This window comes from Labrus mixtus, chromosome 15 (assembly GCF_963584025.1).
Source record: "Labrus mixtus chromosome 15, fLabMix1.1, whole genome shotgun sequence".
Taxonomy (NCBI): domain Eukaryota; kingdom Metazoa; phylum Chordata; class Actinopteri; order Labriformes; family Labridae; genus Labrus; species Labrus mixtus.
This window is the reverse complement of record NC_083626.1, coordinates 10621973-10636755: the sequence shown is the minus strand read 5'-3', so window position 1 is coordinate 10636755 and position 14783 is coordinate 10621973. Positions and strand designations below refer to the sequence as shown.

General features: G+C 39.4%; 2 protein-coding genes across 2 annotated transcripts in view; both read left to right on the top strand.

Annotated features, from left to right (window-relative positions):
- Positions 1–4171, top strand: part of LOC132990403 (tumor necrosis factor receptor superfamily member 5-like) — a 62534-nt gene extending 58363 nt beyond the window's left edge. The window contains exons 3-10 of the mRNA XM_061058671.1: positions 159–252; positions 1151–1276; positions 1492–1647; positions 2835–2922; positions 2994–3220; positions 3325–3356; positions 3441–3494; positions 3607–4171. Of these exons, the coding sequence (XP_060914654.1) occupies positions 159–252; positions 1151–1276; positions 1492–1647; positions 2835–2922; positions 2994–3220; positions 3325–3356; positions 3441–3446 (729 nt within the window). The 3' untranslated portion in view covers positions 3447–3494; positions 3607–4171. The remainder of the gene's footprint in view (positions 1–158; positions 253–1150; positions 1277–1491; positions 1648–2834; positions 2923–2993; positions 3221–3324; positions 3357–3440; positions 3495–3606) is intronic.
- Positions 4172–8037: 3866 nt separating this feature from the next.
- LOC132990397 (tumor necrosis factor receptor superfamily member 5-like) overlaps positions 8038–14783 on the top strand; it is a 71989-nt gene continuing 65243 nt past the window's right edge. The window contains exon 1 of the mRNA XM_061058662.1: positions 8038–8295. The gene's annotated coding sequence lies outside the window, so the exon portion shown is untranslated. The remainder of the gene's footprint in view (positions 8296–14783) is intronic.

Genomic DNA, 14783 nt, shown 5'->3' with positions numbered 1-14783 from the left:
TATTGTTACACTTGACTCCAGTATCCTGATAATATCGTATTCATGGTTTGGACTTCACACTGTTTTTACTCTGTGAAATATTAAACAGATTTATCATCATCAGGTAGTATTCATGTACACTTTGTCTTCAGTGAGAACATTTCTCTTTCTCTTCTCAGATTCTCCTGATGAACGTCTCCACAGGTCAAACTCTGACATGTGGTCCATACGAGTATGAGACACCTGGTGGATGCTGTCCTATGTGTCCACCTGGTAAGATCCAGTTCATAATTAACTTTATTTAATTTACATTTATGTCTGAGACCTTTTACACCTGGTGAACAATCTGCATCTGTCCTGATGATGATGATGATGATGATGAAGATGATCTCTCTGACTGCAGGAAGATGAAAACACTTTTCTCTGGGAGTGTGTTACCTGTCCTGGTTTGGAGTTACATTTCTCTTGGTCCTAAATCTGCGTTGGTTCAAACAGACGAGGAATCTGTGCTGGTCTTCTGTTACAGAGAGAATGAGACCTGGATCAGCTGCAGTGTTTCTGGTAAATGATCTTATTGAATTATCTGAGCACTGATTCAGGTTTTATATTTCTCCTCTTCAACATTTCTATCTGTGTAAATATTTGTTCTGAATGATTCTTCTTCACACAAACAGACAAACTTCAGATGTGAAGATTTGAACTCTTTCCCTCTTCTCTCTTCATGGACTGGATGATGATTTTAGATTTCTCTCTGTATTCATGTACACTTTGTCTTCAGTGAGAACATTTCTCTTTCTCTTCACAGATTCTCCTGATGAACGTCTCCACAGGTGAAACTCTGACATGTGGTCGATATCAGTATCAGATATATGATAGATGCTGTCCTATGTGTCCAGCTGGTAAGATCCTCATGAATGTTAAATAACCTTTAATTGAAGTTCATCAGGTTTGATTTACATCTTAATCTTCTGTCACAGTTTCTGAGAAGATTGTTTTTATAACTTAGGACACGATGTCCCCCGACAAAAGTTACTGCAGGAGGAGAAGTGACATGTTGTTGAAGCGTTCATGTTCCTTCAGAAAAAAAGAAAATCAAAGAAAATCAAGAAAACAAAATCTGTCTCTTCTGATTGTTCAAGAATAAAAAAAGTCTTCTTGTTGTTTCAAACAGGAGGTCGAGTTTATGAAGACTGCACAGAGTCCAGAAGTACTCTCTGTGAGCCCTGCCCTGAAGGAACCTTTATGGACCATCGGACTTACCGTACACAGTGCTACATCTGTAAAAGCTGTGATGAAGGTAGATCTCTGACATTATTATCAAACTAAATAAAGATCAGAACATGTTACTAAACAGTCATGTAAAACCAGCTTTCTAACCTTCAGTTAGTTTGAGTTTGAGCCTCAAACACAGAGATGATCATCTGAGTACTTGTTATTTCCTTACACCAAACTGTTCTTTAGTAGAGCAGAAGTACAGTAGTTCATAAATAACCTCTGTGTTTGTGTCGACAGGTTCTGCTCTGAAGATGAAGACGTCGTGTACGATAGTATCAGACACAGTTTGTGAACCTCTGGAAGGATTTTACTGCTCAGACTCTAGAAAGGACGACTGTGAGGAAGCAAGGAAACACAGACGCTGTAAACCAGGAGAATACATCAGAGTACACGGTTAGTTAAACACATTTCACTTTTATTGGAAGTCTGTTCTGTCATAATCACGATTATTTACAGACCACTGACAAAGAAATCATTTCTTCTGTCTTATGAGTCACTATCTGAAGATTTTCTGAACTCTCTGGATCGTAATATTCCAACAAAAACGGTCCTGCTGCATCAGAACGAGTCCCAACCATCCAAATCTCGAGAAAGATTGAATCCAAACACATCACATAAATAAAGATCTACAGATTGATTCAAATTATCCACCGCTGTTCCAGATTTCCCGCTGTATTTTCTGATGATTCATTTTTGTGAATGATTTTTTAAAATTAGGATACTCAAAACTCTAACTTTTCGATTGGCATCATTTTGGTAAATTAGGACCTTCCATTCAGTTCCCAGTCTATTACAGCCAATGAGATGAAAGGAGGTGCGTGCCCTGTATTCTGATGAATCTATACCTGGCCAATTGCACGCCACTATGCTGACGACTGAAGTTTCTTGTAGCCAATGACATTCTGAACACGAGGCTTTTTGAATTTGAATTGATTTATTTAATAGGGACGATGAAACTGATGTGCTTCATAAAGTGTATATAGCTATTGCTAATTTACAACTTTTGTCTCTAGTTGGGCCTTTGGGTAACCCCCCCCCCCCCCCAACACTATATGAGGGTACAACAATATAACAATACAAATGCTATAAACCAGTTTAAAATCTAGTTTTAAGATGCTATTTAAAAGTGGGTACAGCTCTGGTTTGCTTTCAGCCAACATTTCACCTTTTTTGTAAACGCTGCCTTAATTAATAACTCTCATCCCGCAGACTGTGGGAGTATTATGTCAGTTTAAATAGATAGAAAGATAGACATAGCATTGAGTTTCCTGTAATTAAAGAAAATTTCACAGGATCTGTCACTTTTCCTGTTGAAATGAATTTATTTATTTAATAGTGACGATGCAATTTAACATAGTTTGAATACAAAGCAGGAAACTGATGTGCTCCATAAAGTGTATATAGCGATTGCTAATTTACAACTCATGTCTCTAGTTGGGCTTTTGGTTAGCTGAAATGTGTTTGATCAACTGATAAGATAATTACATGACATCATTTTGTATATATGGTGATAGAGGGACTGTGTTCATGTCTAAAACAACCTCTGTGAAATAGTCTCATGTGTTCTGTATTTCCTGCAGGAACTTCCTCCACAGACACCGTGTGCTCGACCTGCTCTGATGGAACATTTTCAAACGGGACGTTTACATCTTGTCAGAATCACAAACAGTGAGTGAAGCTTCACATCACACATGGACTCTCCAGATGTTCCTGTAATAACTGTCCCTCTATCATTACAGATGTGAATCAGAGGGTCTGCTGCTGCTGAGAGCAGGAACTAAGACAGAGGACGCTCAGTGTGGAGGAAAAGTGTCACACAGGACTGCACTGATTATCTGTGTTGTTGTTGTTGTTGTTGTTGTTGTTGTTGTTGTTGTTGTTGTTGTTGTTGTTGTGATGTTTTTAGTCTTTGTACTCAGAATGTTTTATTTCAGACCGAGAAGGATAATTAGACATCTAATCTCAGGTAAGGTTTCCACTGTGACAATGAAACATGATCATGTTTATTTTATAGATATTGTGGTCTGTCTCATCATTTATTTGATTTTTATTTCTAATGTTTTATTCCAGGAAACAGAAGACAATCAGGAATCTACTACCAGGTATGTTTTAAACTCTCTTTACTCTCAATCTGTTTTATGTTCAATGGTTTAATAAAGTCTCTCTTATTAATGTTTCCCCTACAGGTGTGAATTCAGGACAATCATCTCAGGAGAATCTGATGTCAGATGACGTCGAAGGTGAGCCAGCAGAGCTTTGATCAAATGTTCACTGACTGACTGAGATCAACTCTGTCCTGTTTTTACAGATTTACTAAATCTTTGATTTAAACTAAATCTCTTTTCTCCTCAGACGGTGCAGAGTGAATCATCTCCAGGATCCTGTTCTGGTCCAGCTGCTGAATCCTGACACACTGTTGATATCTATTTATATTTATATGTATATATGTGTTTATATCTGTTTTTATATCTGTTCCAGTTTTGTTTCTGAGACGATGATTGAACACAAACACTTTCATCAGCGCTCCATCGGCTCTCTCACCATCAAGTTTAAATATTTTAGAAATTAAAGATTGTCTCTTTTATTTCTTGGGCCGGCTGTGGTTCAGTGGTGGTCGGTCGTCTCCCAAGTGAAAGGTTGTGGGTTCGATCCCCAGCTCCTGCAGCAACATGTTGATGTTTCTTTGGACAAAACATTTAACCCCAAATAACTCCCTCTGCTGCATCATCAGGGTGTGAATGTGTAAAGATGAGTGTGAGCTGAGATGAGATCAGATGTTTTTATTATGATTTTTATTATATTTTTATTTACTTTTGGGTTTGTAAAAAAGCCTTTGTTGCACTTTATGTTAAAATAATTCATGTGATGTATTTCTGTTAAACTCTTTATTTCTGATTGAACTAAATGTATGACACGAGATGTCAGAGCGCTGTGTGAGGTTACATATCCGGTAGACTCTTTATGTTTTTGATTCTGTTTTCAGAAAATAAATCAAGTTAATGTTTAAAAATATATTTTTATATCCTTTAGGTCAACTTGTTTTGGTCTCAGGAGGAGAGGTTTCAGTCTTTGTTGAAGTTTGTCGCGGGTTCAGTCCTCGTACGTGGTTCAAATAATCAGAGCTAATGTCCTTTTTAGCCTGATTCAATTAACGTTGGTTAAAGGCTGACTAAGTCCGTTCCTCCACCGCTGAATCAGTATCGTTCATCGTAGTATCGCATCAGCAAAGGCCAGACGAGCAGCTTGGCAAGTGATTGCAGACAAGTTAAATGCGTAAGTGTAAAGAATATGCTAATTGGCTGTACACTGTTCCTGTCAAATAAACAAATAAATAAAAGAAAAATCCTCAAAAGCAACGAATCAAGATTACAGCTGACCCTCTGCACCCCCTTTGAACTCTTGACTTCAGGGTGCAGGTACAGAATGCCCCGGTTGAGGACTAAAAGAGACATTACATCTTTAGTACCACACAGTATTCAGCTGCTTAATAAGCTTTGATTATACAGGATGAACTCGGCACTCTGCACTTTATTTCACTTGCTACTGAAATCACTCAGTTAATCATGTGATGCTTTACTGTGTTCTTGTTGTCCTCTAAATGTTTGTTTGTATAGTGTGTTTTATGCTCTCTGTGCAAGGCAGATTCCTCTAGGGGCAATAAAGGTTTCATTCATTCATTGAAAAATGTCTGCAGTTCAGCTAGAGATACCAGAGAAGAAGTGAGACTTCATTATATTTTAATAAATACCTTAAATACCTAGACTTGAAGTTTAAATTTTGACTTTTTATGTTCTTGTTCCTCTTTTGAAGAGTGTAGGCAGACGCTACAGTGTCCCTCTGGCCCAAAAAACATCTAAAAAAATTATTTTGTCACTGTTGGGACAGACAATAAAGTTTATCTATCTATCTATAAAAAGATTTGACTAAATCAAAGTGTCTGATTCTTGAACAATAACATCAAACTTTTGAATATCTGTGCTCTGCTGACCTCTGGTGGTCAAAAACAGAACTGTTTGAGTGTCTGTTATTTTAACTTCAACACTCTGAGCTAACAGTTCAAATATTTGTAAGTTAAAGGACAGTAAGAGCTCTGAGGTCAAAGGTCAAAGGCTCAGTTCTGTTTCTGAAGTAAAGCTCTGTGTTTCATACTGAATATATCACCTGGAGGAAGAACTCTGAATACTGAACTCTGTCTCATCATCAATCTCATCTTTCATCTTTTCTTCAAACCTTTCTCTCCTTTGTGTCCTACATAAAAACATAAAACACTTTAGAGATTAAATATATAAAAAAGTAAGACTTAAATTCAATTGAGCAACACAGATTAATAAGAGTTATAGAGGGAGAAAATATAAAAAGATAAGTAGAGAGTATTGTTCACTGTGGATCAGGAGCGCACTCTACTGGACAACCTTCATGATGACACCATTTATGATCCTAATGGTGGTTTCTCCAGTAAATATTTTGTCAAAAGTTTTGTTTTTATATCAGAGCATATATATATAAAAAAATCACCCATCCATCCATCTATCTACATTTTCTTCCTTGTCGAGGTCGGGTCGCTGAGGCAACAGGTGAAGTACGTCTACCCAGACTTCCTCCCCTTCAACATTTTCCATCTCCTTCTGGAGGATTCTGAGGCGTTCCCAGGACTGAAAGATATCCCTCCAGTGAACTCTGGGTCTACCCCAGGAGGTTCTCCAGGTCGGGCATGCCCGAAAAAAAACCTCCAAAGGGAGGCGTCCAGGAGACCCAATCAGACACCCGAAACACCTCAACTGTCTCCTTTAGATGTGAAGGAGTAGCAGCCACTTTTTCAGTCACTACCCATAATGCATCTTTTTACAGTCTATGGCGTGACCACAGAGGGTTGGAATGAAGATCGGTAAATCGAGAGCTCTCCCTTGAGTCTCAGTTCCCTCTTCACTACAACAGTTCGGTACAACGCCCCCATATACGCTGAGCCAATCCGTCTGTCAATCTCACGGTCCATCTTACCCTTACTCTTGAACAACACTGACACACTTAAACTCCTTCACTTGGGGGCAAATAATCACTCCGCACCTGGAGGAAGCAATTCACTTTTTCCAACAGAGAACCACATCCTTAGACCCTGAGGTGCTGAACCTCATCCCAGCCGCTTCAAACTGTCCCAATGCCTTCTGGAGGTCCCAGCATGAAAAAGCAAACACAACCACATCTTCTGCAAAAAGAAGAGAGGATATGTTGAGAACCGTCCTCCCCCCGGCTACACCGAAATAATTGTTGACAAGGGGAGACCGTGGTAAAGGCCAACACACACAGGCAACATGTCTGACTTTGTGTCCAGGATGCAGACACAGCTCCCACTTTGGTCATACCAAAGTTTGAAAAATACCAAACCGGGACCTCATATTCATGCAGTGTCCCCACATGACCCCCCGAGGGACACGGTCATAAGTCTTCTTCAAGGCTTCCTATATCCACGGTTCAAGTAGACTTTCCCCAGGAGGCTGAGAAGTGCGATTCCCCGATAAATAGAGCACACCCTCGGTCCCCCTTTCTATAAATGGGATCTGCCACCCCACAGGCATTGTCCCAGACCTCAACGTGACATTGAAGAGACGTATCAGCCAAGACAGCCCAACAATGTCCAGAACCTTTAGCATCTCAGGGCGACTCTCATCCACACCTGACGCCACTGAGGAGCTTTCTCAGTGACCTCTGCTAAGGTTAGTGGTAAGGTTCACCCCAGATCTTCAGACTCTGCCTCCCCTTCAGAGGATGTGTTGGTTGGGTTCAGGAGTTCCTCAAAGTATTCCTTCCACCACCCCACGATGTCCCAAGTCCGGGTCAGCAGTTCTCCATCCCTGCTGATAACAGCCCGGGGCAAGCCCTGCTTTCCCTTCCTGAGCCGGAGAACGCTTTGCCAGAACTTCCCTGAGGTGATCCGAAAGTCCTTCTCTGTAGCCTCCCCGAAATCCTCCCACACCTGAGGAAGACCCCGGAGAAACAAGAAGAAACAAATTGAGACTCTCAGACAGTTCTGTCTTTGACCACTAGAGGTCAGCAGCAGTACACAGCCATAAAACTGACATTTAAGAATCTGACACTTGGATTTAAAAGTTCATGAAAAGCATGTGATTAAGGTTAAAGGGTTACTGGGACTAGAAAAGTCCACCAAAGGACTAAAATACAGTTCAGTTCAGATTAAATCACACATTTCTGGCTACTTATTACCATAGTGCAATACTAACTTTTTTAAAAGGCTTCCACCTGAATTGTTTGTTTTTATGTACACTGAGCAACAAGTCCTGATGGACAAAGTGTGAAGTGTTGTCTTCATGTCTGTTTGCCTTTTTGTTTGTTTGTCCCCTTCAATGATATTCATTAATCTTCCTGTTTTATTATTATCTTTAATTCATTTGTTGTTTGGACCATAAAATATAATTTCCCAGTGTTTACTTTATAAAGTGATGATAAAAAACAGAAACAATGCAAGTGATAGAGAGCAGACATCAGAACCATGGACAGAGTCAGAACAGAAATAAAATGTGAGACACAAATACATATTAGAAATAATCTGAAGAAATGTATTAAAACAGAGATGATTCTTTTTTCAAATGTATTGTAATTTTTTATTGTGATTATTTTTCAAATGATTTGTTTCTGTGGGAGGAAACCGAAGCGCTCAGAGTAAACCCACACCACCCAGGACTCCATGTGGGCTCACATGTCGTCCTGTGTGGCCCTGGTGGGACCTGAAGTCCTTCCTCATATCCAGGTTAGACCCTCTGAGCTTCATTCCCTCACCTGTTCATGTCTGAGACATTTTACACCTGGTAACAATCTGCATCTGTCCTGATGATGAAGATGATGATGATGATGATCTCTCTGACTGCAGGAAGATGAAAACACTTTTCTCTGGGAGTGTGTTACCTGTCCTGGTTTGGAGTTACATTTCTCTTGGTCTTAAATCTGCGTTGGTTCAAACAGACGAGGAATCTGTGCTGGTCTTCTGTTACAGAGAGAATGAGACCTGGATCAGCTGCAGTGTTTCTGGTAAATGATCTTATTGAATTATCTGAGCACTGATTCAGGTTTTATATTTCTCCTCTTCAACATTTCTATCTGTGTAAATATTTGTTCTGTTCTTCTTCACACAAACAGACAAACTTCAGATGTGAAGATTTGAACTCTTTCCCTCTTCTCTCTTCATGGACTGGATGATGATTTTAGATTTCTCTCTGTATTCATGTACACTTTGTCTTCAGTGAGAACATTTCTCTTTCTCTTCACAGATTCTCCTGATGAACGTCTTCACAGGTCAAACTCTGTCATGTGGTCGATATCAGTATGAGACACCTGGTGGATGCTGTCCTATGTGTCCAGCTGGTAAGATCCTCATGAATGTTAAATAACCTTTAATTAAAGTTCATCAGGTTAGTTTCAATGTCCCTATTTTAAATAAAGAAACAGACACTAACTAAAAACATGCAAAAGCTGTTTAATATTTGTATTATTTTCAACATATACATTTAAAGAACATTTACCTTTACAGTTACCTTTAAACATATTCATTATATATTATCGTCCTCTGTTCCACTTACCGTCTTCTTGTTCCTCCTTTTCTCGCCCAGACAGATTATTCTTCTTCATTTTCCTTGGCTCTCTCTCCCACTCACTCACTCACTCACTCTCACGCTCTCTCTTCATGTTGTTCATGTCATTTCAGAATAAGAGGCAACTCAGTCTCTTCTGATTGTTCAAACAACAGAAAAGAAAAAATAATAAAAAAAGTCTTCTTGTTGTTTCAAACAGGAGGTTGTGTTTATGAAGACTGCACAGACTCCAGAAGTACTCTCTGTAAGCGCTGCCCTGAAGGAACCTTTATGGACCATCTGACTGCCCGTCCAGTCTGCTACGACTGTAAAAGCTGTGATGAAGGTAGATCTCTGACATTATTATTAAACTAAATAAAGATCAGAACATGTTACTAAACAGTCATCACTGTAAAACCAGCTTTCTAACCTTCAGTTAGTTTGAGTTTGAGCCTCAAACACAGAGATGATCATCTGAGTACTTGTTATTTCCTTACACCAAACTGTTCTTTAGTAGAGCAGAAGTACAGTAGTTCATAAATAACCTCTGTGTTTGTGTCGACAGGTTCTGGTCTGAAGATGAAGACGTCGTGTACGATAGTATCAGACACAGTTTGTGAACCTCTGGAAGGATTTTACTGCTCAGACTCTAGAAAGGACGACTGTGAGGAAGCAAGGAAACACAGACGCTGTAAACCAGGAGAATACATCAGAGAACACGGTTAGTTAAACACATTTCACTTTTATTGGAAGTCTGTTCTGTCATAATCATGATTATTTACAGACCACTGACAAAGAAATCATTTCTTCTGTCTTATGAGTCACTATCTGAAGATTTTCTGAACTCTCTGGATCGTAATATTCCAACAAAAACGGTCCTGCTGCATCAGAACGAGTCCCAACCATCCAAATCTAGAGAAAGATTGAATCCAAACACATCACATAAATAAAGATCTACAGATTGATTCAAATTGTCCACCTCTGTTCTAGATTTCCCGTTGTATTTTCTGTGATGATTCATTTTTGTGAATGATTTTTTAAAATTAGGATACTCAAAACTCTAACCTTTCGATTGGCACCCCATTTGGCAAATTAGGACCTTCCATTCAGTTCCCAGTCTATTACAGCCAATGAGATGAAAGGAGGTGCGTGCCCTGTATTCTGATGAATCTATACCCGGCCAATTACACGCCACTATGCTGACGACTGACGTTTCTTGTAGCCAATGACATTCTGAACACGAGGCTTTTTGAATTTAAATTGATTTATTTAATAGGGACGATGCAATTTAACATAGTTTGAATACAAAGCAGGAAACTGATGTGCTCCATAAAGTGTATATAGCGATTGCTAATTTACAACTCATGTCTCTAGTTGGGCTTTTGGTTAGCTGAAATGTGTTTGACCAACTGATAAGATAATTACATGACATCATTTTGTATATATGGTGATAGAGGGACTGTGTTCATGTCTAAAACAATCTCTGTGAAATAGTCTCATGTGTTCTGTATTTCCTGCAGGAACTTCCTCCACAGACACCGTGTGCTCGACCTGCTCTGATGGAACATTTTCAAACGGGACATTTACATCTTGTCAGAATCACAAACAGTGAGTGAAGCTTCACATCACACATGGACTCTCCAGATGTTCCTGTAATAACTGTCCCTCTATCATTACAGATGTGAATCATGGGGTCTAAAGCTGCTGAGAGCAGGAACTAAGACAGAGGACGCTCAGTGTGGAGAAATACCATCAGACAAGACTGGACTGATAGCCGGTGGTGTTTCGGGGCTTTTAGCTCTCGTGCTTGTATTAACAGCGTGGTGTTGCAGAGACAAGATACAACGTTGTCTAAAAATAAGTAAGAATTTATAATGTGACAATAAAAACATGATCATGCAGAACACGCAGGCCACATTAATTTAAAAAACAGGACACATTCATCAACAACCAGACACAAGGGGGCAGCAGCGAGCGGAACAGGTTTAGTGCTGGCAGATGTGGTTATCAAATAGCCAATGTTTCAGATTTGAATTAAATGAACGATATGTGTTGCTCTCTCTGATAACTGTTGGGATGTTGTTCCATTCACGTGAGGCTGTAACAGAAAAGGCAGACTGACTAAAAACACACTTCCTTAGAGGAATAATGCAGTTGCCTCTTGAGACACCCCTCATGAAGTGATATGTGTTTGTTCGTATGCTTACAAACTCTCTGAGTGGGGGAGGGGCCAAACCATGTGTGATTTTATAAAGGAGGCATGCATTTTTGTGTTTAATCATGTTCTCCCAGCTCAGGAGGTTGTATTTTTTTGAGGATTGAACAGTGGCGGAATTGCTTTGGTTTTTTGTCTAAAACTTTTATTGTCTGTTTATACAAAGACTGTAGGGGTTTTAATGTGGTGTGACTTGCCTGAGACCAGCTTGTCAAACAGTAGGTCATATATCAGAAAATCATTGAATGCATGTACATCTTGGCTGCTTCAGTGGACATGGAGTTTCTGATAAATCTGAAGTTGGCAAGGTTCAATTTAATTTGTTTACAGACTTTTTTTTACATGTGCTTTAAAGTTCAGGTTGGAGTCAAGTATAATGCCAAGGTATTTGAATTCTTTTACAATCTGTAGTTTTTCTCCTGACATAAGTATATCTGGATCTATGTTTGAGTCATTTGTTTTAGTGAAGAACATACCAACAGTTTTAGACACGTTAAGTTGGAGACAGCACTGATTAAGCCATGCTGTAATTTTGACCATTGCGGTTGTTAGTTTTGAAGCAACTTCTGCTTTTGTTAAACCATGCACATACAAAACTGTATCGTCAGCATACATTTGAATGTTAACCTCAGGACACACAGATGGCAGGTCATTTACATACAAGCAGAATAAAAGTGGGCCCAGTATAGAGCCCTGCGGAACGCCAGTGGACAAGCAGAGGGCGTCAGATTGATAATTAAGTATTCGCACACTTTGAGAGTGGTTGGAGAGATATGATTCTACACATTTAAGTGCATCAGCTGAGAAATTAAAGGTGGATAACTTATATAGAAGAACCCTGTGATTTACAGTGTGAAATGCTTTTCTGAGATCCAGAAAGACAGCACCAACAATGCCACGGTTATCTAGCAGTGATTTGATTTTTTCAATGAAGAAGCGATTAGCTGTCTCTGTTGAGTGGTTGGATCTGAATCCAAACTGCATTGGATGCAGGTGGTAAGAGCTGCTGTTCAGGTGATGTATAATTTGCACAGCCGCCCATTTCTCTGCAACTTTAGACATAATAGGAAGAATGCTGATGGGCCTATAATTGCAGGGTGAATGGGGATCACCAGATTTGTAAATTGGTGAAATAACGGCAGATTTCCACACCCTTGGGAATTCATCCTGTGATATTGAGAGATTAATGATTTTGGTGATGGGTTTGGCTAATGCTGCACCAAGATCCTTAACCATTGTTGTGTCCATCCCAAAATCATCTTTTGCTTTTGATAGCTTGAGGGATCTAATAATTTCTGTGATCTTTGATTCACTAACATTACTAAAATGGAAAGCCGGCTCTGTTTTGTTTGCCAAGCACAGATTAACCTGCTAAGCAGAGAAGCTCTGTGCAATAGTTGCTACAGAATCGACAAAGTATGGATGAAGAGCTCCAGCTACTTCAGCTGGGTCCTTAGTCAGGTTTCCATTCAGGCTAAGTTCAATTTGTTTTCCTGCTTTGGTTTGTTGACCCAGGAGCTTTTTTAACTGACTCCATATTCATTTAGAATTTCCCCTCGCCTCACTAATTACTGTCATAAAAAAATCAGCCCTAGCCTTCCTCAACCCTGTTATCACCTTATTTCTTAACATGGCAAAATGAAATTTGTCGTGGAACAATCTGGTCTTAATGGCCATTTTCAGTGCCAGATCTCGCTCTTTCATCAGTTTTAAAATATTTGCATTCATCCAGGGAAGACTGTTCTTTTTATTCCTGTACTTAAACTTACGAGAAAATTCTGTGATGACACTATGCACTTTACTTGAGAATATTTGACTGCCCTCCTGCAAGTTTTTTCCTAAGAGCAAATCATTCCAATTGACGCTATTTATAGTGTTTTTAAAACATTCCTGCTTGTTCTTAGGAATTCTAAGAGATTCATTCTCTTTGGCAATTGAGGGGCTAAATCTCGTTTTTGTTAATTTTCTGATCACCAGAATAAGATTGTGGTCAGATATCCCAGTGATCATATTGAGAGATTTAGTCATTCTCTCAGGTCTATTACTAAATACCAAGTCAATCTGAGTTCTGGTGGATTGGGTTATACTTGTTGGACCGTTGATCAGCTGTGAGAGATCTAAACCATCAGTTATTTGTTTGAGGTTCTTTCTAGTAGCCTTATCTTCCCAATTAACATTAAAATCGCCCATTATTATCACCTCTTTTTTAAAATTGCACTCTCCAGGATGTTTTGGAACTTTTCATAAAATGCATTATTTGCAGAGGGTGGGCGGTAAATTACAATCAGGACAAACGACATTTGTGGTGACAAAGTGACATTCAAGCCAATACATTCCAACTCACAATTTGACCAAGTTAATTCATTACATTGAATACTATCCTTCACATAAACCATGACCCCGCCTCCCTTTGATGTCACTCTATCTCTTCTGAAGATTTGATAGCCAGGTACCTCTAATGCTGCAGATGGCGAGTTTTCATGCAGCCAAGTCTCAGACAAGCATAGAAAATCTAGATTTGAGTCCATTAGAAGATGTTGAATTTGGTCACTTTTTGATTTTAAACTTCAAATGTTAAGATGTCCCCCAAATAGACCTTTGGGTTTTGATTTGGGATCCCATATTATTCTCGAGTGATTGACAGCTTGAAAGACTTTCCACTTCCGTTTTTTTTTTTAATCGCTTGGTTAATGATTCGTTTCCTGTTTGGATCAGCTGTATGCCCTCTGGCTACACGTGGATTAATGTTTTGGTTAAAGTTACATTCGCCAACAGTCGGAGTTTTGACTGATCGTGTAGGAAGATCGTCACCTTTGATGTTTGTTGCAGAAGTACAAACACGGGGAAACACTGTCCTTGCGACGCTCCCGGGCAGCGCACCGGCATCCAGGCACCCCACCGGTGCCGGCTGCCCCGCTGGTGCAGACGTCGCTCACCGAAATCCCTGCAACGCTGGACGCCACGTCCCCGACATAAATCATAAGTTACAAAAGTTCAAGTTTTAATGTAAATCTTTTCTCTCCTCAGGGTGTTTCAGACCTTCCCTAAACATGCAGACATTTCTCTGAGCCCTGCAGAATAAATGTTCTCCAGGATCCAGGTATTATTATCCTGCTGGATTCTGGGACATTATCTCTTCAGAATTCAGAAAAGACCCCAGTCCAAGCTAACAAAGTTCAAAATGAGGACGAGTTAGAACCAAACCTAAAGTCAACTGTACAGAAAACGAGGAAGACTGGCAGACATTGAGTTTCATTAATGCTTTTTATAAAAACTGTTTGTTTTTCTGTATCTGTTTTATCTCCTTTGCTGCACGATAAGAACGAACACGTCACCGAGCATTTCAGCTCAGTTCATGTCCTGAGTTTAAAAAAAATGAACTTTGTTCAAAAAATATAAAAATATAAATAAAGTCTGAAATCAAAAAAACTTGATGCTTTGGATTCATTATGTTGAACTTTGACCTCTGCAGGTCATGAATTCAGGTAACCAGTACAGGTAATCCAGTCACCAGTTAGCTCATACTGGTTTACTTATGTTGATTTAACCATTTCATGCACAAAAGGTTTTGTTAGTAAGTATTATTATATTTAGTGTAAAACTTGAAATAAAAGCTTTATCTGAATTTGAGGCCCAGTCCCATTTAAGGCTCTCACACACCAAGCAGACGGCAAAGAACTAGTGGCGACGAAGGCCGCCTGTGGCGTCAGCTTTGCCTTTTGTCAAGCTGTGCA